The 27,548-nt window shown below is 50.0% G+C and overlaps 2 protein-coding genes across 4 annotated transcripts in view; both read right to left on the reverse strand.

The window, feature by feature from the left end:
- The window catches only part of LZTFL1 (leucine zipper transcription factor like 1), a 151,369-nt gene extending 142,816 nt beyond the window's left edge, over nt 1-8,553 (reverse strand). The window contains exons 1-2 of the mRNA XM_079933939.1: nt 7,510-8,553; nt 6,438-6,571 (exon numbers count right to left, since the gene is read on the reverse strand). The gene's annotated coding sequence lies outside the window, so the exon portion shown is untranslated. The remainder of the gene's footprint in view (nt 1-6,437; nt 6,572-7,509) is intronic.
- Nucleotides 8,554-9,527: 974 nt separating this feature from the next.
- Nucleotides 9,528-27,548, reverse strand: part of FYCO1 (FYVE and coiled-coil domain autophagy adaptor 1) — a 113,787-nt gene continuing 95,766 nt past the window's right edge. For all 3 annotated transcript variants that reach the window (XM_079933445.1, XM_079933447.1, XM_079933446.1), the window contains 4 exons: nt 26,204-26,299; nt 22,511-22,721; nt 15,514-15,623; nt 9,528-13,511 (listed from right to left, as the gene is read on the reverse strand). In XM_079933445.1, coding sequence (XP_079789571.1) covers nt 13,436-13,511; nt 15,514-15,623; nt 22,511-22,721; nt 26,204-26,299 — 493 coding nt within the window. In that variant the 3' untranslated portion in view covers nt 9,528-13,435. The remainder of the gene's footprint in view (nt 13,512-15,513; nt 15,624-22,510; nt 22,722-26,203; nt 26,300-27,548) is intronic.

Raw genomic sequence — 27,548 nt, forward strand, 5'->3', positions numbered from 1 at the left:
AACAGAAGAATCACCCTGCCAAGCCCTACTCAAACTCCTGACTCATAACATCATGAGATATAATAAAATGGTTATTATTGTTTTAAGCCACTGAGTTTGAGGTAATTCGTTATGTAGCAGTTGATGAACAGAATGCTGAGAAGCCAACAATTTCTGGTGTTAGTCTTTCAGAGTCAACACAATAATGTGACCGTCCCGGGTGAACGCCCCGGAGCATACGGCAAAGACCCAGCATTAAAGAAGAGGCTGGACGAGGTATCAGGCAGTTCACCCTGCAGTTCTCTAGGTGACTGTGGCTGGATCCCCACCAGTCAAGTTTCCTACCCCGCCTCCTTAGGTCTGTGGTCAAGCACCACCTTCTCCTCCAGGCCTTCCCTGCCCCGCCTCAGTCCTCCCCCACCGCCCCCCACCCCTGCTTTTGTTGTTCTCCACAGCTCTTAGCACCACCTGATACACAACAACTGTAAACTCCACAGGGTAGGGATTGTTTTTCTGTTCTGTTCATTGCTATTTCCCTAGCACCTACAAGAGGCTTCACACATGACAGACAATAAACGTGTGTCACATCAATCAGTGGCCCCTCCAATTTCAAATATTTGGTTTCATGAAGCACCCATCCTTGTGAAACCCTGTATCTTGGGAAAATACAGCAATTGACAACAATACTTTAACAACCTCATTCAACAAAAACTTACGGAACATTTTCTACGTGTCAGGCACTGGGCTTAGGTGATGCTGAGCAAAAGCAGACACAGGCCCAGCGCTCATGAGGCTCACAGTCCACAGGTGACAGACCCTAATCACACTGTCACAAAGAGATGGTTTTAAGATGCTAGAAAGTGCGTTACCGGAGGCTCTGACCTACTCTGGGGATGGGAGACAGGGAAGGTTTCCATGAGAAAGTGACATTGAGCTGAGAGCTGAAGGATGAGCAGGAATCACCTACAGGAAGAAGGGGAGGGAGGGTGTACTGGGAGGAGGGAGTGGCACGTGCAAAGGCCCTGTAGCACCCATGCCTATGCCAGGCTAAGTACTTAGGAAAGTGTCCCTGCCATTGAGTTGGTTCAGGTTATCTCCACTCATGTTCTTTTCTTTTTAAACTCTTTAATTACGGAAATTTAAAAACTTACATAAATGTAGAGAGAATAGCATAATGAACCCCCACATACCCATCACCCAGCTTCAACAGTGATCAACATTCTCTCCATTCTTACCCTGCCTATACCACCCACTCTCTTTTCTTCTTTCTTTCCTTTTCTCTTCACTCTTCGTTTCATTTGCCCCCCCTTCCTTCCTTTGCTCCTCCCTTCCCCTCTTTCTTCCTCCACTCCTACCTTTCTCCCTTAGCTCCTTCCTTTATCTTTGCTAGAGTATTTTAAAGCAAATCCAAGACATCACATAAGTTCCCTCAAAAATCATGCTCTTATCCTTTCAAAGCTCCAGATATAAACAAATGAATGAATGAATGAATACTGGATGCAAACTTCCTATCTGGCTGGGCCACTCCTTACCAAAGGGACCAAGGGAGGTACAGAGACAGTTGGGAATGAATGAGCAGACTCTAAAAGGTCTCACACTGTGGGCGACACCTTCTCAGTGGGACTAACAATCTAGGGAACTCAGAATACCCTGGGAGACTAACAAAGGCGGAGTGAGCCCCAGTACTTTCTCTCGTTCAACTTTTGGAACCAGAAAGCCTCTAAGGGCCAGAAGAGATCTGACTCACTGAGACAGTGTGGGACCATCAGCTCTAATCCTCATTGGTGTCACTGAGGCAGGGAAGTGATTATCACAGCTCAGGAGCTGAAAGAAGACTTTGGCTTCTTTCACTGTTGATTGGAGGTTATGAGCGTGAGGGAGGTCAGACTGGAGAGAAAGGTAGGGGTTTCCTCAGACCCAGATGATGAATTTAGATTCTATTCCACTGCCAGGGATAAGATATTTAAGTGGGAGTGTGACTTGATCTAACTCATGTTTTAAAGATCTCTAAAGCCCCTGGGTGAAGAAAGGTTGGCAGGGGTTCTGGGAGTGGGAAGGAAAGGGTAGAAGCAGAGAGACCGATCGGAAGGCTGCGGCAGTTGTTCAGGAAAGAGACGACGGTGGCTGGGCTCAGGGTGATGGTGGCAGAGGTGGCGGAGGAGGTGGATGACTCTGAGACTCATTCTGGAGTAGAAGCAACAGGCGCGGGTGAGGCTGAGAGAAAGGAAGGAATCAAGGATGAGGTTTTGAGCTTGAACTTCTGGGCGGTCGGCGGTGCCACCACTGGGGAGGGGAGGATTAGTGGAGAAGAAGATTGGGGGTGGAAATCGAGTTCCATCTAGGGCCAGCCTAGCTCTCCACGCAAGATTGGAGTTAGAGAAAAGATGCAAATCTGGAGGTCACCCACATGAAGATGACAGTCATGCCCATGGGAACTGCTAAGATCAAGACAGACTGGAGAGGACGAGGACTGAGGGTAGGGCAGGATGCGGCTCTAGGAACCCACTATTAGAGGCTGGATAGAGGAGGAGCCTGCGTGGGGGACCAAGCAGCGACCACTCAGGTAAGAGAAATGGGAGAGAAGTGTCACTGTGGGAGGCAAGCAAGGGGGGATCAAGGAGGGGTCAACTGTGTTGAGATGCTTAAAAGTTGGAGGATGAGGGCCGGGAGCGTTTCTGGACTTGGCTCCGCAGCGGCTGCCCGTGGCCTCGATGTGAGTGCCTTCGGAGGCCTAATCAGGGCAGATTAGGGCTGTGTGAGAAGCAAATGGGAAGTGAGGATGTGGAAAGGGGATGTATAGACAACATTCATGTCAGATCTGCTGTGATGAAGTATAAGGGGTCATCCAATAAAACAATTTTTTTGATACGGTGTTCTCTTTTTGCCTCACTCACAATTAAGTGAAAGGAGTGCTTTTAGAACACGCTTGTACTCTGTTCAGCTATGTCCCCGTTACTGCTGCCACAAAGCTCTGCAGTATAAAACAGTAACCGTTTACTGTGCTCCCCATTGTGAGGGTCAGGAATTTGGAAGGGGATTGGCTGGGCGTGTCTAGCTTGAGGCCTCTGGCTGCTGTCAGATGCTGGCTGGGGGTGTGGTCACCTGAAAGCTGCACTGGGAGGGTCAGGCCACTGGGCCAGAAGCTGCGCTGCCTGCCAAGTAGGGTGCCAAGCCACGGTCCCTCAGCACAGGGGTCTCACATAGCAGCTGGCTTCTCCTGAGCAAGGGTCCAAGAGGACCAGGGAGAAGTTGTATGTCTTCTTCTGACCTGGCACCAAAAGTCAGTCACATAGCATTACTTTGGCTGTTCTCCCCAGTCAGAGCAGTGCCAGGCCAGCCCAGGTTCAAGGCGGGAGTGGCCCCAGACCCACCTCTTATGGGAGGAATGTCTAATAACTTTGGGTTGTGTTTCACAACCACCAGAAGCTGCTATTCTGTAAATTACCTTGTCTTCAATGATCCCAACCGCTCAATCCCTCAACTACCTAGCTGACTGATACCCAGAGAGGAGAGGAAAAGGGGTTGGACAAGGTGTATGCAGAGAGCTTTCTTGGTAACAACAGCTATCACATTTCTGAGTGGCTCTTTACGGGAAACACTCCATAAGGCCCTTTTTGTCCTTATGTGGTTTCCACAGCATCCTTATGAAGTAGCTACTGTTATGTCTCCCATTTAACAGATGGAGAAAGTGGGGCACAGAGTACCCCCATCACCACAAGCCATAGCTAGCAGGTAGTGGTACCAGGAATCCATTCATGCCTTCTTGATACTAGACTCCGACCTCCTAGATACTGCTATCCTTTTTCCCCAACTGGAGTTCAAGTACTTTTGTTCCAGTGGTCAAACTCCCACCATGGAGCCTAGGAATAGCTCTCTTCTCATGTGGGTCGAGTCAGGATGGTACGGTGGCCCCAGATGGGCCAGCCCTGAGCTCGGGGGAGCAAGAGGCCTGATCAGATTGTGGCTTGCTCCCAGGCCCTCCCTTTCTGGCTTCATGTGGTCATGCTTACAGGAGCAGTGGCCCTCTGGTGAATGGAGGAAGAGATGAACAACTCTGTTATGACTTGAGCTTGGAGGAATTGGGCATTTGGTTGTTTACTGGGAAACTGAGATAACCATAAACTGAGGTGAATTTGTTCTTTGGATAAATTAGTTTTCAAATTTTAAAAGTTAAACTGGCATGCGGTAAAAACAATTGTATGGTACAAAAAGTTATAAGAGAAAAGTAAAAGCCACCATGTCCAAAGCCCCATTTCCACAGGCAGTCATTCTTCAACCCACCCACCTTGAACATGCTCTTTCCTGTGTTTTGCTGTCACAGACAATGTGTCCATGAAGAGTCTTGTGTGTATCTTTGTGCACAGGGATGAGTGGATCTGGAGAAGGCCTGTATTTTCCTGAAGGAGAGTGAGAATCGGGGTGGAGGGGGAAGTGCAAGAAGGGAAGATCGACTGACTCTGCGGTAGAATGACAGCAAAAATAGTCCGAATTCTCCACCCCTTGTCCCCAAAGCCTTTACAATGTGACCCTGCAGTTCGTCCCATCAAGGAGTCGCTTTCCCTATACCTTGAATCTGGGCTGGCCTGTGACTTGCTTTGGTCAACAGAATGTGGTTGAAGTGAGGCTGTGCACTTCTGAGACTAGGTCTCCCAAGGCTTGTGTACTCCTTGCTCGCTTGGAAACCTGCCCAGCAGGCATCTGAGCAAGCCTGGGCCATCCTGCTGGGGGAATGGGAGACTGTGAGGGGCAGAGCACAGTCGTCTGGCCAAGGCCATGCTAGCCCAGCCAGCCCCAGGGGAACAACCAACTGACCACAGACATGGGAGTGAGCCCAGCCAAGGTCAGTGAGCAGCCAGCCAGCCCTCAGATGTGAGAGAGCACAGCTGAGATGAGCGGAACTGCCTAGATGACACACAGCTGACGGAGGGCAGACACATCAGTGAGCCCAGCAAGAGTGAGTCCAGAAGACCTTCTAGTCAACCTACAGATGTGTGAGCGAAATAAATGCTTAGTGGTTTAAGCCACCGGTTCTGAGACTGTTCATTATGCAGTGTCACTGTGACAATACACAACTGATAAAGCCTCATGTATGGAAGATGATACACAGTAAGGGTCTGAAGGTTAAGAGCTGCCATAGCATAGCCTGGTATATGGAAGGTTGTTTTTTAATCACTGGAGAATCTATGTTCCAGTGAAATGGTAACGGTTTGGAGAAAACTACTCCCACAGCCGTCTCAGCCTAGTAGTAACCTCTTCTCCAAATGGTTCTAACTTATCAAGTGCCTTGGGTCTTTGGTTTCCTCATCTGGAAAACGTGGCTGACTTATGGCAAGAGCCTATTAAATTAGATATGCTGCTATTAATTATATGTTATTATTAATAAATCAGTGCTGCAATGAGATGATCTTTGTATTCTTTTCCATGAAGACCTGCCAGAACCCAAAGGTCCTTAACCTTTTTTTTCCCCTCACGCACCCCTCTGACAATCTGACAAAGCCTATAGCCTTTTCATTTTAAAATGAATAAAATACAATAAATAGGATTATAAAGGAAACCAATTACACTGACGTCTAATTCTCTAACTATTAAAACAAATTTGTGAACTAGTAACACACATGCCTCTTTATGAACACGTTAAATAAAATCTACCATGTTGGGAGCCAAGAAGTTTTCGCCATTAGAAGATGGCCAACACCCTGCTTCTCTTCCTGATTTATGAGATAGAAGTTCGCGCCTAAAATGAAAGCCCGCGCACGCAGCACCAATGATGATTAGCCAAGTACTTCCCTCATTCTGAATCCCGCCCTCCTTTCTCTGCAGTGTATAAATACAGCTACCGCAGCAATAAAAGTTTGAGGTTTGATCAGGATTCTGTCTTGCCTCCATTCTTTCGCGTCTCCTGCCCTTCCCCCTTTTTTCAACCCCCACAGGTTCCTCCTCGGACTCACAAGGATTTGTCCTGCTGGTCGGGACTCCTGGGGACGCCCGGGGCCGTACACACTACCAGCAGGCCTAATGACAACCTTCATTTCACAGTGGAAATCAGCATAAATGATATTTTGAGCTTCTGCAACAACTTTCGTGTAACTTGAAAATATCTGTCATTTCCACCAGTGACCGAGTCACAGGTCTTGCTAATACATACTAGTGTGGCATGTAGTCTATATTCATAATTGAAGGAAGACCTACATTTTAATTAGATAATAGGGTAAAGACGTCATTTTCCAAGTTCATAGACCTTCTGAATTCTGTGTATGGACCAGCTTAAGAACCCAAACCCTTTGGTACCAAACTCATATTTCTTCCTCTAATTCTTAAATTGTGGACACATATGGGACTGCTTTGGATTTGGGGAAGGGAATGTCTTTCCATTTACAAATGACGCCAGTTAACAACATGTCCCTTGAATACAAATACAAGCCATAAAGAAGAAAATTATGGTTGTAAAAAGATTTTACCTGTAGAATAGTTTCATATCAGGTGATTCATTTAGAAATATCTTCCTCTCCAAGAATGAAATTTCCACCACTGCATCCTAGTGCTTGGATCAGTGGATTGAGGGATAGGTCCTGGTTCCAAGATTTGAGGGTCACTGGTAGAGTTAAATTAGAAGACATATCCATTAGCTGATTTTATCCCTTTCCTCAAGTTCTAATCAAAATGGTGACCCAGTAGTGATCATCAATGACTTTCTGGTGTGGTCCATGGATCACCTCCACCAGAATCACCTGGCCGACTTGTGAATGAACCAGACCTGATGAACCAGAGTTGATGCCGGGAGTGCCCATGACTCTGCATTTTAATATGCCACCAGGTAACCCAAATAAGAGGACTTTCTTCTAAGAAACTCTACGCTACTTGCTTTGTATTTACTGACACTTAATAAATGAACAGTTTGACTCTGGAGCAAAATTGAGCCCTGGGTGAGTCTTGGGCTTTTCCTGATAGCTTAACACCTGAACCCTTGATCCTAAGGAGCCTGTGTGCCTGATCTGTGCCTCACGGGTCCCTATCCCTCTTCCACAGGGTCATCTTGGGGGTGTGAACGTGTGATCCTCTTGCTGAGAACACCCAACAGTCCTGTGGGGTCCTTGCTGGTGGAGAAGGGCCGTCTTTACAAAGACCTGTGGTTCTACATGTGGACCCTGTGTATTGTGCAAAGGCCACTTGGAGGGCTGACCTGCTGCCACACGCAAGGGCTGTTCTGTGAAAGCACGTGGGGCCTTGAAGTCAGCCTCCGAGACAGAGGGACAAATTGGATTACCTTCTCCGTGTCTGCAGTCACTGCCTTTGGTGTCTGTTCCGTAAACCTGCCATTTCCCCACTGCTCCTTTCCTCCCACGAGAAAGGCGGCTTCTGCTAAGCTGGCCTGCGGTGTGGCACCCCTCGAGGCCTCCTCCGGAAAGGCCCTCCCTGCTGCTGGTCCTCTTTTCGGACCCCTTCTTCACTCTCCTATCCTTTCACCCTCCCCCACCCCCCACCCGCTTTCCTTTCTCACGCCAGGGAGAAGACAACGCCTGACCCACTGACCTGGCAGACGGACGTGTGACCTCCCAGGAATGGTGTCCTTCTCTCCTTGGGGCTCAGTCAGAGGCCACCTTGGGAGTGGAAAGCTGGGAGGCCTCCCTGAAATCACCTCCCCTTTGAGGATTCTGTGGAGCCACAGGCCCAAAGCCAAACCTGCTCTGGAAATGAGGCCTTCCTTGGGGAAGGGCACTCACGCTTCTCAGCTTTGGCGAGGCCTGGCTCCCTTTGTTCATTTTTGAGCTAAGAAGACAACGCATTCCAGGCTGCAGATGGGGCTGCCAAGTCTGCGATAACCTCAGCACGAACGTGCCAGGAGGTGTGAGGAAACTACACCAGCCTCCATCCTCCCCCAGAGCTCGGGGGATGGGGGAGGGACCAGGAGACACACATCAAAGACCAGAGGTCGGCAATCACACTTCTGCTCGGCTTTACCATCTTTCTTTAGAAACCAGCAGGTGTGGAAAAAGTAAAAGGCTGACCTTTCTTTCAACCCTAACCCACTTTGAGCGGCTTTCATAATAGCTCGGCTCTCCCCTGGGTTTTGATAGCTTCGGCTTCAATCTCTCCCCCCGAAAAAGTCCGTTTTCTCATCTCGGGCGACAGGTTTCACCATCTATTTGCTTTTCAGATGTGCGTGGGTGGCGGGCCCCACTCGCCAGATTTTTCCCACGCATCTTCAAACCGAAAGGGCTGACCCTGCAGACAGTGTCCTTCTGAGTCACCTGGGGAATCTCTACGTTCTCCAGCACCACTCGGCGACCGAGCGGAAGAGGCGTGGAACCGAGTGCCACGGCGCGTACGGACGAGTGCCACGGCGCGTACGGACGCCGAGATGGGCCAGAATGCGTGGAATCGAGTGGGGGCTGGGAAACCCTGGAGCGGAGGATTGGTTTGGTCACCTTGGACTACTCAGCGGTTCAGCAGGTGGGGTGAGGTGCACAGGGATTCTGCCACGAAGGATCCCAGCCCAGATAGAGCAGCCTGCACATCCATGTGTCCCCGTCGGTTCTCCTTCTAGGCCCAGTCCACGTGGCCACCTGAGTCTCGGGAGGGACTGTCCTATTAATAAAGAAATCCTTCTGCTGTGCTGTTTTGGGCACTTGGATAAACCACTCTTTTGTTACTGGAGAGTAAGAGGCTTGACTTGAGGGTATAGGGGGTTGTGAGGGGTCGGATCTAGTGACCAGCTCACCTCCATTCTCCCCAAACCTCCCCTGCAGGCTTGCCCTTTGTCCTTCTCTGACATGGGGGTTTGGGGAGTTTGTCTCTGGCCAAGTTGGCCAGTGGGATTGTTGATGGCTTAGAGCTGATCAAGGCACCGAGTGTCCTCGCCGATTCAGAGGCTGGCGAGCGCTCTCGTGCCTGGCACAGTGCTGGATGCTGTGAGGTGAGGCAGAGGGAGATGAAGATGCAAGAAACACAGGTCCTGGCCCTAGTGGGAACAATCCGATTATGGAAAGTAACTTATTCCTGAGTAACTGATGAAAGATGAGGCCACAGGAGAATCCGGGGGGCAGGGGGAGGGTTGGAGGGAGGTGGAGGGAAGGGGGACTGGGAGGGGCTCTGTGGGGCACAAGGCACTCAGGAGAGGTGAGTGCAGATGGACTGCCCAGCCTGAGCTCAATCTGCCCGGTGGAGTGACTGGGACATGCACCTCGGGGCCTGTGTCCAGGCTCTTTGCTGATCCTCTGTACTGCCTCGTGCTGGCAGTCTTGCCCAGATTTATATCCAGATTCACTAACTGTGGTTTTCGGTCACCGTGACCTCCTCCCCCACCCCATTATTCTGGTAAATCAGGTCGCTCTTTGCTCTGTGCGCTCTTTGAGGACCAGGGGAGGGCTGGGGAATTTTGCTGAACGCAAAAGCTCATCTGGCAGAGGGCAGTGGGTTGGTGCATTGCGATGGCTCAGGCAGGTCTGAACACAGGCCTCAGAGCAGACTGTGGGTCCAGATATCAGGCCATGTGGCAACCGTTCAGGGCAGCTGCTGGCTCAGGCCCTTTTGAAAAGTCATGGTACAAGACGTGTCCCAGAAGGGCAGCTCGACCCCGACTCTGCTGTGGGCAACTTCATCGCTTGCCTTATGTCTCAACAGAATGAAAGATGACACTACTGTCAATGACATAGTGTTTATTTAAATCCTGAGGTTAAAAATAAAGACATTCCCAAATGGTGCAGCAGATGCTATAAGGAATATGTTTTGGGATACAAAAGTTCATCACCCCTGCTGTGCAGGTAGCGTGTTGACATTTGATGTGCTTCTGGGTAATTCTTTGGCAGATAAGAATGCGATGGGTTTCCAGACCCGCTATCCCATAAGGCTGCAAGAACTGAGGATTAGTCAATTAAAGTGCAATTCCGATTTGGAAGCCATCCAACTGAGGCTTCACTGTTGCTCTGCAGCCACCAGGGGCAGGATCATCTCTGGATAACACTCGTCCTAAGGTTCTAAGGAAGCCTTTTTATCAGAAATGCCTCCCCAAATTTAAAGATGTACTTTATTATTTTGAAAAAGTGCTTAAGAGAGAAAAGGCATTAACTCAGTCTTTCCTGTTTCCTTGGAAGAAGCACAATGAAAAGAGAGAAACTTACCCAAGGTTCCACTGAAAAGTACATTTCAGGTAAGCATTTTGTAAATGTGGATGGCTGACTCCAGTCTCTGGGCAACCCTTGGTTCTGAGCATCACAGATGGTGGCTCTGCTGATTCTCAAAACCTCTGAGTCAAGGATGGGATTCTCCCATGTAGAGTCACCAAGGTGGGCTTCTGAAATTGAAACTCCTATAAAACCATGGCAGTGGACATCTCACCAGTATCATAAAACAGATTGAGATTTCATCCCCAAATCGGGATTTCTTTTCATGTGAGTCTGGAATGACTTCACCACCGAAGGTGAGTGACAACTGAAAATTGCCAGAAAAACCATCCCCTCTATTTCTGAACTACATAGTGTGGCTTTTCATGTCTACTTTCTAAACCCTATGTGGTGGTTCAGTTCCAGATTCCTGCTTGAGAATTTCCTTGCCTGCTCTTGGTCCTGTAGACCTGGAGTAGGTGGGCTCCAGCCAGAAGCGCTCTGCAGAGGCCACGCTTCCTCCCAAACGCCCTTCCTTGAGGTTCATGAGTGTGCCTGACAGAGGCTGTGTTCATGGGCGAGGGTGATCAGTGGCTTCTGAGACAGTGGTGAGCAAGGTGGCTGGTATCAATACTAAAGAGTGACGGTTATTCAGAAAGCTGGGCCATCAAGGGGCTGCTGGGGTTTTGTTTTTGCTTTTAAATAGTGATCTGAGACGCCAAGGATGTTTCCTCCTTCTTGACTTCTAGTGTAATTCAGTCTACTGGGTGGAGCCACCACTTTCAATAGCTGTCCTTCATTGTCGTTTGCATTACAAAAAAAATACTGCAACCCCAAAGCCTCAGTAAAATTGGGAACCTGTTTAAAATAAGAAAGCTATTTATAGAAGCCATACCTAAATATGGCTGCAAGCATATCTGCAGCCATACATATTCTCTAGCCGCATAGCGCACAGCAAACCTGAGCGCGCACAGCAAAGGAACAAAGGACAAGAGTCCATTCAACACAAAAAATAAATATGCTGCAGAAGCGGGGTGTGACCGGGGGTCGGGGGGCAGGTCTCTGAACACAGCAAAGGCCTTTTTGCACAACTGCAGTCACCTTTTGTTGTGGGGCCACTAGGGGCCCACGCGCTCCTGCAGGAGTGGCTCTGGGTTGGCTTCACAAGAGCCAAGTGATTTTTTAAGCTACAGTTGGGCTGAGTGACAGAGGTTCAGAATCGGCCTCAGATGGAATGTTCCAGGCCTTTCGCAGGAAACACATCAGCTACTCTCGAAACGCTGGTTCTAGCTGCAGGTGACGGTGGTGATACCAGCAGAAGGCCATCAGCTTGGCCAGTCTCCACGGTATCCTGGGAAAGCTAAGCACTCAAACCAAGATCCCAGACTGCTCTGGGTTTTGTTAGTTTCTCTCATGTGGTAGACTAGCTACACCTGACTATCCAAGAGGGTGGGTGGCTTTAAAGGCAGGATAATTCGCCCTGGAACAACCTATAGGCTGTGTGGCCCCCTGTGAGGACAAGCACGAGGCTAGGAGGTCTCTGGGGGCCTGGCTATTTCCGTTTTGGTGCTGAGCGCTGTCAGGACCTTGCTCGAGGAGATGCTAGAGACGTGGCTTTCTGCCACAGGCGGCTGCTCCCAGGAAAGACAGCACAAGAGGTCCAGCTTTTCTCTGTGCTAATCTCTCTGAAGGTTCTGTTCACCATGTCCCAAACCCCACTTAAAGTGACTGGGAGTGCCTAAGTCTCCTGTTTAAATCAAAGTTCTGAATCGATCGCCAAAGTCATTTCCTCCTGCCCCTGCCCCACAAGTCCTCTCTGCTGGTGCATGGTGGGTGTGGGGTCTGAGCTGAACTTGGCCTGGGGTTCCTGACCCATTCTCCAGCTCTCAGAACTGGTCAGACCAGGCTTGTGAACCACGAGATAAAGCTTAGAGGTGGTGTGGCTTGGCCTAGTCACCAGACTAGCTGGAGGGCTGGCTGGGCCCAACACTCAGACCCACAGTCACCCTGCCCGGCGCCCTCTCCCTGTCCCCAGCCAAGGTGGGCTGCTTTGTCAGATGTTCTACTCACTGTGAAAAGTACCTGGGACCTGACTGCCCTGTGAACAGGGCACAAAAAGGCCGTCAAAGGTGAGCCCTCTGTGGTGGGAGAAGAGGGCCACAGAGAACAGGAAGACTATCTCCTTCTCTCGTCCTGGAAAAGGACAGAGGATTCATTTGCCCCAGAGGGAGGCAGCTCACAGGTGTCAGGTGCAGGCTGAGCGGCAGGAAGTGGGCAAATGGGGTGTGGGGAATCTGGTAGGTGGGGAGGGGGGACCAAGAGGTGTGCAAAGAGCAGATTCATGAATTATGCCTGTTGACACTTGAGTTACCAAAGACTTTTGTTAAGAAGCCCCAATTTTTAAAAGTGGTTCCTACCCTGATTTATGATCTTCAGTAAACATATCTGCAGGTGAGGCAGAAGCTCTTATTGATATAAACAAAGACAGGCTGTCGGCTAAGGAGTGAGCCCTATAGGCTGATGCACAACCCTGCGTTCTGGTCATGGCGTTGACATTACCCAGCATCTGGGCTCTGGCCGTCCGTAGACAGGCAGCACTGCAGGCCCTCAGTAGGTGGGTTCTGTTCCCTGGATTAGCTTCAATTCTGACTCTTAGGGTGATGTTTTGAGCCGTTGAGAGGTCTGGCTGAGTGAAGGGCTTTGCTTGCGGACAGAATTGCCCAGACAGAAGGGCCAGGAGGCGAGTGCAGCTGGAGGACCCTCTGAAATGGCTGAGTTCTGGAGCAGCCCTGGACTCACGGGGCAGGAAGGGACAGGGGCATGATGGAGGAGGCTGGTTGGGATCTTCGGTGGGCCCCTGGGTGCCCCGACCTCCTTTTCCTGGGAGGACTCGAGGGCCTCACAGGGTCTGGCCAGGGCATCCCAGCTCATGGTCACCCATGATGCGTGGCCCCAGGCTGGGCACAGGGGGGCCATGTCTCTCCCTGAGCAGAAGTTGGGATCCTCTCTCGCCTGGGAAACTCTCCACAGGAGGCCTGGAACCAAGTGTGCCCCCAGGAGAGGCCAGTGGTCTCCTGAGTCTTTGAAACTTTGGCATAGTGTCCCTCTGGGTGTGAGGACAATGGAAACGTTGCTTGAGCCCTTAGAAGCCACAGGGCTCAGAGTGACGTGCGTGGTGCTGAGTGCGAGGAACCCAGCTCCAAGGGCAGCCAAGGGCCCGCTGCACAGTGGATCTTGATGGCTTCAGAGCAGCTGGTTGCTGTTTTTTGGGTTTTGTAAATGCTTTATGTGACAGGAGAGGAAGAGTAGTGTTTCCTGTGGGTAATGGGAAACTATTAACATCCACGTGCTTGAGGCTACGGGAAATCACTTCCATCGTAGATCACAGGCCGGTCAACCGTTAAGTGATAAAATACTTTCTTGGAGACAAACCTGAGGAAACAGAAATGGAAAAGGAGGTGTTACCTTGAGGGCTAAAAGCCCGAGGGGCAGCAGCTGCAGTGACCTGGCACGGCGAGTCTTTGTGCAGAGACCTCTGCTCGGAGGCTGGGGCGTCTTGCAGAATATGCGGACTCTTCCAGGCCCCCTCACCCCCACTTCCTGTCTGTCTAGCAGAGACATCTCCCTGCAAAGTATCAGGGGTCTTGGGACACCGCCACAGACTTTCCTGGGGCTTGGCCGCAGAAAGGCCCATTTGGTCTCACACTGTGAAGCCCCGCCCCCGCTTGCCTTGCTGCTCTGCAGCAGTCCCGGGGTTCTCCGGGGTCTAGGTGGTCTGGACTGCACTGGGGAAGTGAATGGAGCAGGCATGGAGAGGACATATACGGTGGAAGTGAGCCTGGATTTCTTTCTGCCTGGGCATCGAAATCCATTTTGCTGTCCATGCTTTGGAAGTCTCGAGTTGGCCCCTGAGATGACCTCAGTGGATTAAGGCCAGAGTGTGTCACTGCACCACGGCCGCTTCTAATGATAACTGCGGGCCAGCCTGGGGCTGCACTCTGCCCTCAACATGCCTCTACCGGCCTCTCCGTCAACACACAGTGGGGCTCTGTGAGGTAGTAAAAATGCTGGCTGCCACTTCAGAGGAAACTGGGGTTCAACTAAAACCCACAGAGGGAAGAGCAGAGCCTGTGCCTGGCTGGCCTCCACCCAGTTTCCTAACTGCTGCCCCAGAGGGGCTGAGGCCCACGTCCAGTCCGAAAGCAGCTCTCTGGACACGCTGGGCCTGTGCCCGAGAGTCCTGCTAACTCAAGGTGTGTTCATGTTCATGGGGGGTGGGGGTGGGGGGAGGGGAAGGAGTGGGGCAAGGTGGGAAGCCCATTCTTCTAACCTCTCCCTTGGTAGATGCCCACGGCCACAAGCCCTGAGAGTTCAAGGCCTGGAGGCGGTGAGGGGGTGGCACTCTAGCTTTCCCTTAGAGTGTCCTATTAAGTTATTCCCAGCCTATTAAGTGGGCTTGGAAGGGCGCCCATGTGGAGGGATGTGGCCGCTAGCTCAAGGTCCTGCTCAGAGAGGATGTGGCTGGGTGCTGACAAGACAGGTCTTATAAAAGAGGCAAGCCCCAATTAAGGGCTTACGCTGAAGCAGAAGACATAAAAGGGACAGGTGCCCAGCAACCTGTCTCACGTCTCCATGACGTAGGCCCCTGGCTCACAGCAGATGCTCAACCAATGGTGGTCCTCTATCCTACTTCCTTTCTTGGCCGCCCCTCCAGCCTTATCTCCCTACATCCCCATCCTCCTGCCCCGCAAGCCCTACACTCCTGGATCTGCATCTGGTGCTTTGAAACAGTGCTTCCCAAAGATGGTACCTGCTGCTCCACTCCCATGACAGGAGGGCCCAGGGGCCTCACCTCAGAGCTCTGGTCCTCACAGCTCTGGTCTCAAACTTTAGCCTTCATTCCTTCGCTTCTCTCTCATCCATCCATCCATCCATCCACCTAATCCTTCCACTATATTTACTGGGCTCTTCTCTGGTCTGGGCAGTGGGAATCTGGACAGCAGAGAGGCAGAAGAGCGTCCCGGGTAAGAGCCTAGAGTCTGCAGCCTGGCCACCTGGGTTCAAATCCAGCTCCACCACCAGCTGTGTGACTTGGGATTGTCACTCTTCTATCCTTCTGGTCCTCAGTCCCTTAGTAGTAACACAAGGAGAAAGACAGTCCCTATTGCATGAGGCTGATGTGGGGCTGAAGTGAGTAAGTAAGAGCGGAGGGCGGAGAACACACCTGCCATGTGGCGAGAGTCTGTAAGTATTAGCCTGTGTGTTACACAGTCTATAACAGACACTGGAACACCAAGGCATAGGTCTAAAATCAAAGAACTACTGATGATAAGCTACTGATAATTAAATAACTTCTTTTAAACATCCACCTCTGTTCTTGGGACCAGGTGCCAGGTGGATTCCTCTGGATGCTGATGAATGAGGTGGCCCCTACCTGGAAAAGGTGTTGTCGAAGATGAGCATGTAGATGCCTGGTGTGCGGACCTTGAGCTGGCCCTGGATGTTCTCCTTGTGGGAATTGCATCGGGTTGTGGGAATGAGCACCTGGGAGACAAAGCAGATAGGAAAAGTGAAACAGAAGCTGAGAGGGCACCATGGATCCTCTGGGCAGACTCTGTATCTTGGAGAAGGAAACTGAGGCCCAGGGAAGCTGAGTGCCTGCCTCGTCTAAGGTCACAGCTGAGCAGGGTTGGGGCTGAGATCAGCCCCCAGGATCGGTGGGTACCTTCCACATGCCCTGGGGGGGTCGATAACTTGAGATAGTGGCGAGGCTGTAGACACGAGTTTCATCCAGAATCATGAATTGGTCAGCATCCCAAAAGAATGGTCCTCCAGCCTCCTCTGACCATGGCCAGTGACAGAACGCTCCACCATCCAGAGGAACAGCCCCCTTCTGGCTTCAGGAAGGTGAGGCTTATTCTAGGTGAAATCCTGCCTGGCTCTTTCCTTTGCGCAGGTGCTGCTACCCTTGGGGGTCTCACAGGACAGGCCGAGTCCTCTTTCCACACTTTGTGAAGCTGCTGGGCCCCAGGCTGACCACCCCTGGCTCCACCCGTGGCTTCTCACTTGGCCCCAGTCGGTCCATATGCCTCAGAGCCCTTTCATCTTTCCGAGTCTCCTGCTTCCTCTCTATCTCCTCTGAGAATGAGAAATTAATCCCAGGAGACATTTATTTTCTAAGGGCCTCACTGTCAGAGGCCAAATCTGAGCAAATGCTGTGAGCTGGACAGGGCCAGGGCTGGGGTCTTTCGATGGCCAACCTCTTTCCCATGGGCAGAGTCTTCAACCTGTTAGCCAGCTAAGATACTTTAAAATTGAAGATATGACAGGAATGAACACAAGAGCCAACCAAAATTAAAAACATTTTTTTGAAGGGACAAGCGCTTAGAGACACTTAGAGACAAGACCCTCTAAGGGGTCTTAGAGGGTCTTGTCTCATTAAGCATCCATAAGCCTCCCATTTGGGACTACATATAAATGGTCACGCAGACCATGTAACATCTCAGCGACGGGTTCCTAAGGTGGTGAGCTGCCCCACAATGTAAAAATCTTCATTCTCTACAAAATTAAATGTTGCTCCTTTTTTGGAAATTCAATTTTTGTTAAATTTAGTTTTAATTTTTTCCTATTAAACATTTTTCAACCTGTGCAAAATGACTGACTCCAAAATAGTTATAAAGATGTGGTTACTTTTTCAACTCAAACTTGAATACAGCTACCTGTTTCCTGAAACACTACATGGTGGCCACAAAGTTCCCAAAGTGAAGTTCCCACAAAAGGCTCTGCTGCCCTTAAGGATCTTGTGGTTTAATGGTGACAACAGATAAAAAAAACATTCAATTATGTTGGGTGAGACTGTCACGAGGGGTCTACCAGGGAGGGGTGCCTATCCCAGCCTCTGGGTGGGAGGGAGGAGAGGCAGAATCAGGGAAGACTTCCTGGAAGAGGCAACACTGAGCTTGGACAACTTAGCTAGTTATAGGGAGCTCTGGCAGCTCCAGGCAGCAGGGACAACATATTCAAAAGCATGGGAGAATGGCTAAGATTTACCCTCTCAAGTAACAACCAAAACCAACAAAATATACAAAACAGTTTTTAAGACACTGTACATCAGGCAATGATGGACAGTGATCTGTGAGAGAACAAGGTGAGCCCTGCAACTGCCCTAGTTTACTGCTTTGAGAGGAAAAGAGAACAACAAGCAGATGGAACAAATAAAAAACAGTAAGATGAGAGACTCAAACCTAACCTTATTGACAATCACATTAAATGTAAGTAGGCTAAACATCCCAATTGAAAGGCATGTATTATCAGGTTGGATAAAAGCAAGCCCCAACCCCAACATGCCTACAAGAAATACAATTTAAATGTAAAGATACAAAGAAGTTAAAAGGATGTAAGAAGATATACCATGTTAACACTAGTCAAAAGAAAGAGGGATTGACTATATTAATATCAAAGTAGATTTTTACATCAAAGAATGTGGCCAGGGACAGTTTCATAATGATAAAGATGTCAATTTCATCAAGGGGACAAAACAATCCTAAACATTTATGCCCCTAATGACAGAGCTTCAACACATATGAAGCAAAAAGTGGTAGAGTTACAAGGAGAAATAGAATAAATTCATAATTATAGTTGGATATTTTAATGTCCCTCAATAATTGATGAAATAAGTAGGCAGGAACTCAGTAAGGAAATAGAAGAACACTATCAACTGACTTGATCTAACTGATATGTATAGAACACTCCACCCAACAATAGCAGAACACACATGCTTTTCAAGTGTACTTGAAACATTCACCAGGTAGGCCATATTCTAGGCCATTAAAAAAAAAAAAAACCCCAAACTTACATTTAAAAGGATTCAAACTATACAAAGTGCATTTTCTGACAATGGAATTAAGTAAGAAAAAAAAAAGCAGTTGCCTGGAAAATCCCAAAATATTTGGAAGCTAAATAACATACGGGTCAGAGAGAAGTCAAGAGGGAGATCCCAAAGGCATGCGAGAGAGAGATAGCACACAGTATGTTCCTGACACCACAGTACATGTGCTCTGGCAGGAAGCTGGTGGTGGTGAGGGAGTAGGACGGGCCCAAGACAAGCCTGGAAGGGACAAAGATGCATGAGGACCTACTATGCATGGGCTCTGTGGCAGCTGCTTCTTATCAAGTTCCATTCATGTTCTACAATATTCTAATTCCACTGGGGACTGAGAATCCTGGGAGGCTGGGTGGTTGGGTCTGTTCCCGTGATGCATAACCTAAAAATTCTGAGCCTGGCCTAAGATACTTCAGCAACCACATGTAGGAGGAAGTGCTGGGGAGAAAGGCTTGCTGTTTACACAGGGACGCCTGTGTGCCCCGCACCTCAAGCTTCCCACACACTACTTTGATTACAAAGCAAAACCCAAGAGCTTGTTAAGGCAGGTCCTCTGAAGAGGACATGTGTAAGATAATACTCTTCATTTCTTTAAACAGTCTACTCTATGGACTTTTGGTTCATTCCAGCTGCTGTTTTTTCTACCACGGTCAAAATCTGTAAGACTGATTTTAAAATCAATCAATCAAAACGTCTAGGGGAGATTAACGAAGGCTCTGGTGTCAAAGCCCATACAGCAGAGGTGACGGGAGATGACTGGGGTCTCATGTAACCCTGAGTGAGACAGGTCTCTGTGCTGTGTGAGCTCTGGGGGCGTCTCGCATCAGCCTCCAGTGCTTGGGCGCCCATGACCTGATGTAAGTGACATATCTGCAAAACAGTCCAAGTTGGTTTTACTGCTTTCTCGAGGGACTCTAGTGACCTGGCGGCCTGGTGCAGAGCCAGGGTTCTATGTTAAATGGAAAAAGTCAGTCTCAAAAGGCCACATATTGCATGATTCCATTCACATGAAATGTCCAGAACCGGGAATCTGTAAGGACAGAAGGTAGGTTGGTGGTTGCTGGGTGGAGGTTGGGGAGTGACTGCTAATGGGCACAGGGTTTCTTTTTGTTTTGGGGGATGATGAAAATGATCTAAAATCAGACAGTGGTGACGGTTACACAACTCTGTGAATAATACTGAAATAACAGTGAATTGCACATTTTAAATGGGTGAATTATATGGTGTGTAAATTATACCTCAATAAAGCTGTTTAAAAAATCAAGGGTCCTTGCTCCCAGTAGCCTAAGGCAGGCCTCTGAGCTTCTCTGGCCAAAGAGAGAGGCAGGGCCTTGGTCTTCTTCCCTGATTTGTCCCAGGCTTCAGGGCAGCAGTCTGCACATGGGTAGCCTCAAGTCCTTGATTTACCGCTTCTTTCGTCAAGTGCTTCCCAAAGTCACAGTCTCTAATCTCAGTGTCAAGGCATGGCCTTGATAGAGGAGGTCCCTCTGGAGAGAGGGTGGTCCCGAGTGGGAGTGTCTGACATGCCCCTAGAGACGGGACTGGCCTTCCATGCTGTTCCCTCCACCTGTACGCTTTTCCTCTAACCCATGTCCCCCTGCCATCCCCTCCCCACAGCTTTTCTTGGTTTGGCCCAAGAGTCTCCTGCCCCGATCACTGCTCCCCAGGTTACGTGTCTGCCCCCCACCCCCAAGTGCCACCCCACCACGACAGTCACCACCTGGAATCACAGTTGTTTCTTTCTTTTTTCCCCCACAGTTGTTTTTTAAATAAGGTCTCTCTCTGATCACACCATGAGCTCCTCAAGGGCAGATCTCGTGCTGTTCCTTCTCTCTTTATCCCCAGTGGGCCCACCCTACAGAGCCCAGTATACAGCGTACACTAAATGGTTGTGAACAGAGTGCAAGTACACAGCATAGCTCCTCATGCCTGAACCTCCACAATCACGAAACCTGAGTGTTGCAATTTGCACTATGTCCCATTGTTCCCAATAAGGTCCAGTCTGGTCAGGGCATCATACGGGGAGTCCCCAGGATAGATGCTAAAGGTGTGAGCCTGGATGTAGATTCTCCAGGTTGATGTCTGTACAGGACCACAGGCAGACATCACAGCCATCCCCACAGCTGGCTGGTGACAGTTGCGCCTGTGACGGCAGAGGAGCACCTGAGCACCGTTCTCACCCACCCTGCAGATGGGCTCCTTCTGCCCCCTGGCGTCCACTGTGGGAAAGACAATGGTAACCATATCCTTCAGGCAATAAGGGAGCCAGAGATGAGGATGGCTCCTGGGCGTCCCTGAGCTCCTGATTCCTGGGAGGAACCACACAGGTCTCCCAGGGCCATGAGGATTAGGCTGGTGAGTGACTGAGCAAGGAGAGAGGCGTGAAGACCGGATCTAGTCACCTCCCTCTCTCCCTCCCACAAATATCCACCAGTATCTAACGTGGGCAGACACAGTGCGAGGCGCTCGGCGGGCACTGGGAACAGGAGGTGAACAGCGAAGGTGCTGGTGCTGAGTTCCAGGTGGTGCAGCTGGTTGCTAGTGCAGAGCTGAGCAGCACGCTGCTTAAACTGCTGCCCAACCAACTGCCCAGGCAGGCCGCTCTGCACCCGAGTTTCCTCATCAGCAAGGTGGAACTAAGACCTGCCTCGTGGACCGAGACATGTGCCCAGGTGGCAGCAGTGAGCCTGAATCCACTCTCTGACCACAAGCCCAGGACCTCCCGGGTGGACGTTCAGAACCGCTTGGGAAGGAAGGGCTCCAAGGCTACATGTGTGGTGTGGCTGTGAGCCTCCAAAAGGAAAAGAGGGGCAGAGCAGTTTTTAAATAAGCATGAGCACGAGACTCCAATAATCAAGGCCAACTCAGGGGGGCTAGAATCCAATTTAAGGAGTGAATTTGAAGAGGAAGGAAATGACAAAGCAATCTCTATAATAGGCAGATATCACCAGGACAGGGATGGCAGGAGAGCAAACACAGACGGACACACGTCCGCCCATGTGGATACCGAAGCTGGAGCGGCGACCTGTGTGCCAGCATGCCCGAGCCTGGCCCTCCTGGGGCTCTGGGCCTTCCCCAGCCCTCACCGCGAGCCCCTTAGGACACCCAGAGGACCACAAGCGTGAGGGACTAGTGGATGTCATCGCAGAGACTTCACAGAAGGCTTCTTTCACACAACTTCAAATTGCTCCTCTCTAGCTTCATTCTTAGAAAATGGAGATTTTGTATTAAAAGTCTAGGATCTACCTGGAGCTCCAATCCAGCCTGTGTGACTGTCCTCACTATTCCTTCCACTCACAGTGATTCAAATGGAACTCGTGTTTCCACCCAAACCAGCTCTCCCTCCATCATCCCCTGGCACCCTCCCTGCAGAGATTCAGGTGTGGAATTCAGACCCTCCCTCTTCCTCGGCCCACAGTGAATCAGCGCCCCCGGAGGCTGTTCATTGTCCTGTGCTCTGCATCCTACTCCATCCTTTCTACTCTTCTTCCCCTTGAGCTACACCAGTGGCTCTCAACCTTGATTGCCCACTGGGACCATCTAAGGATGCCTGGATCCCCCTTAGAGATTCTGGTTTAGTGGTCTGGGGTGGGGACTCAGAAGTGTGTTTTAAAAAGCTTCCCAGGGCTTCCCTGGTGGTGCAGTGGTTAAGAATCCGCCTGCCAATGCAGGGGACATGGGTTCGAGCCCTGGTCCGGGAAGATCCCACATGCCGCGGAGCAACTAAGCCTGTGAGCCACAACTACTGAGCCTGCACTCTAGAGCCTGTGAGCCACAACTACTGAGCCTGTGAGCCACAACTACTGAGCCTGTGTGCCACAACTACTGAAGCCCGCATGCCTAGAGCCCGTGCTCCGCAACAAGAGAAGCCACTGCGATGAGAAGCCCGTGCACCACAATGAAGAGTAGACCCCGCTCGCCGCAACTAGAGGAAGCATGCACACAGCAATGAAGACCCAATACAGCCAAAAATAAATAAAATTAAAAAATAAATAAATTTATTTTAAAAAAAGCTTCCCAGGTGTTTCTAATGTGTGGCCAAGGTTGAGAACTATGGTCCCGGCCACTGTCAATGTCCCATGTTTAGAATGTCTTAGTATTCTAAGAACTGGTATCTGCCACGAAGATTTCCAGCCCACCCAAGTGACACAATGGCTATGAGCCTCTACTGACCTTTCTGAGGTGAGATGCTGAACACCCTAAGCTCATAACCAGAAGCAAAGATCTTGGTCCCCACCTCCCATGGTGACCCGTTCTTGCTCCGCATGGCTCTGTTAAAGAAATGATCCTTAAACTGAGTCACACATCTGTATTCCTTTCAGTTTCACCTACCGACCTATTCTAAGGTCAGTCTGAAGCTGACCCAGGAGCAGGACTTCAGACATTAGAAGGCGGCTCTCCTCCCCCAGGCTGGACAAGCCCGGGTGTGTTGCCTGCTCTGCATGATGCAACCCAGGGGGGTTTCCCACTCTGGTCTCTCTGTGCCCCTCTCAGAACATCCCAGATAAGCTCTGCCCGGGGAATCCTGCTGGCAGGGAGATGGCCTCACCTTACATTGATCCAGCGGCGTGTCCTCCGCCTCCCGGTACACCACACTGAAGGAGATACTCTTGGGGTCGGAGGAGAAGACCCAGCTGATGGTGAGGCCTGCCTCGGCCACAGTGATGGGGATGAGGCTATAGGTACTGGACCTCACAAACAGCTCCCTGTTGCCCTCCCCGAAGTTGGCGATCTCTTCCACCGTGAGGGGTAATTTTATCCTAAAATACAAATGCAGAGAGGGACTTGATCAAAGCAGGGAAAGCGTTTGAGTCCACTGGCCAGGTTGTCTGTGACTCCGAGATGACTGGAAACCCTGGAGGCTCTTGGGAGGAAAAGCCCTGGGTCCCCATGACTGACACGCTTAAACATGGGAGAATTCTTGATGTGCAGCTCATGCCATCAGATGTTTCCTGAGCACTTACTAGGTGCCTGGCATAGCTCTAGGCACTGGGGACACAGAAGTAAAAAATACAGATGATAATCCTTGCCCGCGAGGAGCTGGTGTGGTCCCTGCAAGCCGGCTGGAACTGAGAGGACAGCCTGGGCTGCTCTGTGCCGCTCAAGGACGGGAAGCGCGTGCCGAGGCCTCAGCTTTCTGCAGCTCTCCTGCAGCTGCCCTGCGGCTCAGCTGTCCACTCTTTCTCTCCCCTTTCTCCTTCCAGTTCCTCGCCTCCCGCTTTTACCTAATTAGCACCAGAAGTAAGCACACGCATCGTTTGAAACCTCCTGCCCTTTCGGTCAGTCATCCCTCTTTTCAGCGGAAATCTGGGGCCTGCCAAAAAATTCCAAGCAGGCACCCTGACTTTTCATAAATGCAAACACCCCAGACTCTTTAATGCAGGGTAGTCTGAGGGCCTTGGGGAGACAGGCTTCTTGGGGCTGTGTCCCTATTCTAACTCTCATTAGCTGGATTAAGAGCCAGTTCCAAAAGTTTAAAGGGTTTAGGGACAGTGAGTTTCTCTGCAGGACCGAGAACCCGGTGCTGGTACCTGCCTCGCTTCTCATCTGCCGCAGGGCTCACCCTCATGTCAGCCTCAGGTTCCTCACCTGCAGACAGGGACAACCACGCCTGCCTCTGGCGGTTGTGATAGTTACGTTAGAAGATGAACCTGTGCTGAAGGGCAAAGTCTCCCTGATTAAGTGGTGCCTCCTCCTGCCCAGCAAATCTGGAGGCAGCAGGTGAGCGAGGTCCACGAGGGCAGGGCCTCCAGTGCGGGGTTGCAGCTCAGGAGTGTGCGGCCCTGGACGGTCCCATCTCCTCTCCTCAACTGTGCAAGGGCTACCTCTGCTCGCCAGCTTCTGGTGTTGTCACAAGGGCTATGTGAGGAAGCATGATGCTCCCGTCTACACACGAGGAAGCTAAGATTCAAAAAGAATAAGCAACTCTATCCAGGTCCATACAGGTCTGATCCAAAGCCACTGCCTTTCTACTACACCAAACTGCCTTTCATGAACAAAAATATCACTGTGCCCTTTAACACAGGGGTGGAAACCAAAACTCAGAGAGGGCAGGTAACTTGCCCAAGACTGCACAGCAAATAAGTGGTGGTGCTAAGAATTCTGTTGGCTCCAAAGTCATAGAGGTGGATGGGAATACTCCCCAAGCTTTGCAAATGAGAAGACTAATCAATGATTAGAAAACCAAAATGTTCTAAGGAACAGCTCTGATACAGGTCATTCACCTGTGTAAAAATTTAATTCCATGGACCATTTTCCCAAGTGTTAATTTAAGCTTTATTGCTAATTATAGTAAAAAAAGGTCGTGTCCAATATTTACAATTTTCAAGAATCTGCAAGTAGGCAGAAGGGTCCATTTTGGAAAAGAGGTCTCTTACAACATGGCAATCTTGCTGCATTACTTACTCTGACAGGGTGCCCCACTAATGCTGGGTCATTTCATAATTTTACATTCCAGAATTCTCCCCTTGCACCGAGTTACTTGGATTGTGCCTTTAATCTTTTTTACCTTTCTAGACCTCATCTGTTCAGTGAGAGGACAATTCTCGGTCTCGCCAAAGGAGATGCTAATAAAAAGAAATCAAGGGTTTGCCATCTCTGCTCAAATATAATCTTAAATAAGTCTGTTGTCCATAAGACTCACATCATAAATGTAAATTCAACTCGTCTCCCTACTTCTGTCCCTTCATAGTCATTCTCCACATGGCAACTAGAGTGACTCCTTTTATAATGTAAATTATATTAAGTCACACTTCTGTTCCAAATCTAATTTTAAAGCTCCCATTCCCCTCAGATTAAAAGCCAGGGTCCTTACAATGGCCAAGAAGGCCTGATGTGACGTGGGCCCTGTTCCCTCTCTGACCCAGTCTCCTTCCCTATTTCTGCTTCAGTCACACTGACCCTATCCCTATTCCTTAAACACACCGGACACCATCCTGCCCCAGGGCCTTTGCACTGACTGTTCCTTCTGCCTGAATGCTGTCCCTCTCATATCTGCATGAAAACTCCTTCAAGTCTTACCTTCTTAGCGTTTTCTATTTAAAATTGCAACCCCACAAATGTATGGACACCAAGGGGGAAAAGCAGGCGTGGGGTGGTGGTGACGGTAGTGGTGGTGGGATGAACTGGGAGATTGGGATTGACATATATACACTAGTATGTATAAAATAGATAACTAATTAAAAAAATTAAGAAAAAATAAAATTGCAACCCCTCCCCCCAATCCTACTCTTGGTTTCTTTTCCAAAGCAAGCACCACCTTGTAACATACTATATAATTTACTTATTTACTGATGCTTATTGTCTGTCACCCCTGCTGGAATGTAAAGTGAACATGAGGGCAGGAATCTTTGTCTGCTTTGTTCACTGATGTGCTCTAAGGACCTAGAAGAGTATCTAGCTCATAGTAGGTGCTGGATAAACATCTGTGAATGAGTGACTGAATCTACTCGATGACCATAATGCAATCATGCAGCCATTCGTTACAACACTGGAGAAAAAGAATGATATGGGGAAATACTCATGCAATATTAAGTTTAAAAAGACTGTGAAATAAGACGTAGGATATTTGTTTATGTTGAAAAATTAGGTATATTAGTATAAACAAGACTGGAAGGCTATATCCAAGGTGGTTTGCTTATCTCTGTTTCCTGATTTTCTACAAGGAAAATTTTCTTACAATAAGAAAATAAAGTTATTCTCAAAAAGGAAGAACACAGGACATGGGGTGGGGGAAGGATGAGTATCAAAGGACGGGGGAGCTTTTTGGGGTGATGGAACTGTTCTATATCTTCACTCCGGTCAATTTTCTTTTCTGGACCTAGGTTTCCTCTTCGGCAGACTTGGGAGTGGAGCTGGTTGGGTGCTGAGGCCTGAGACTGTAAAGCCACTGGCAGAGCTCGATGTGGGGGCTGGCAGATGCCTGGTGATTACACTGTGTTACTTGTCAAAATCCAAGCACCGTATACTACAAATGGGGACCTTTACTGTATATAAATTTTACAAAGGAAAGGAAGGAAGGAAGGAAGGAAGGGAGGAAGGAAGAAAAAGAAGCGCGCGTGCGCGCGCGCACACACACACACACACACACAAAGAAGCACAAACTTGAAAACCACCATGGGTGCCAAGTCTGAGCCTCTGGGGTGCTTTCCAGCTGGGACACCGGAAGGCCAGGCCTCCTCTGGTGTTCCTCCTCCCCAGAAGTGACACCCTGGGAAGTCCAGCTTGGGATCCCATCACTTACATCAGTTCTCCCGATTTCAGCAAGCAGATTTCAGCATCCTGCCCCACGGGCATGTCTTCAGTGTCTTCAGGGGTTAGCGAGTTTGACGTGGTGTCCCTGAAATGTCACAAACGAGAACACAGCCAGTTAGCTATCAGCACACAGGGTCCCACATCCTGAAGCCCGTAGTCTTGGAGTCCGGTAGCCAACCTCAGAATGCACGGGGAACCCTTCAATCATGGAGGCCAGGACAGAGGCCCCGCAGACTCTGGGGGTGGAGAGCCATGGGGGCCAGGCCCAGGCAGGCAGGATGGGGAGGGAAGACAACAGGGCTGCAGTGACTTCCCCAATGTCTTCCCGGTGGGTGTGGGATGGGTGACCACAGCACAAATGGACCACCCTCCTGTCCCACGCCAGCAGAGCTACAGCCATGGGGTAAGTTTCCAGCACCACTGATGCTGCCTTTTCAGCGCCAGTCCCCGACTAGACGAGCCTGCTCTGGCCCATCTCTGGAGAACAAGGACAGGCACCCAGAGCTGATGAGGCAGGAAGCAGCATGGCCTGAGAAGGAGGTTGTGGGACAGAGACTCATACAAAGAGGGCAGATCCACGCCACAGCTCCTCTTCCCTTACAACCTACTGCCTGCTGTGTGGAGAACCAGCTGTGGGAGCTGCCTGGCAGTACAGAGGTGCCATGGTTCCCAAAGTGTGTTCTGTGGAACACCACTGCCAGGGGAGGGGAATCTTGCGCTCTTTCTTAGAAACTCATGGCATTCTTAAACAGTAAATTCAAGGCTCTGAGATGTCCTGCAATAAAGACATCTATTAATTTTCTTTTAATATTTATTTTCCTTATTTTTTTGGCTGCGTCAGGTCTTAGTTGTGGCACATGGGATCTTTGTTGAGGCATGCGGGATCTTTCGTTACGGTGCACAGGCTCTTCGCTATTTGCAGCGTTCGGGGCTTCTCTCTAGTTGTGGCGTGGGGGTTTTCTCGCTCTAGTTGTGGCACGCAGGCTCCAGGGCACGCGGGCTTTGTAGTTGTGGCGACGGGCTCTCTAGTTGAGGCACGCGAGCTCAGTAGTTGCGGCACGCGGGATTAGTTGCCCCACGGCATGTGGGATCTTAGTTCCCTGACCAGGGATCACACTCGAGTCCCCTGCATTGGAAGGCGGATTCTTTACCACTGGACCACCAGGGAAGTCCCAAGACATCTATTAAATTTTAACTCTAGCATTCCCATGGAACATTTTTAACCACTGCTGAGTTGCTGATCCTCGGAGCAGTGCCCACACTTCACTGATGGGGACACAGAGGCCCAGGCAGGTCTTGAGAGGCAGGGCCAGAGCCAGACACCCTGACTCCAG

Source organism: Stenella coeruleoalba (assembly GCF_951394435.1).
Source record: "Stenella coeruleoalba genome assembly, chromosome: 10".
Classification (NCBI taxonomy): domain Eukaryota; kingdom Metazoa; phylum Chordata; class Mammalia; order Artiodactyla; family Delphinidae; genus Stenella; species Stenella coeruleoalba.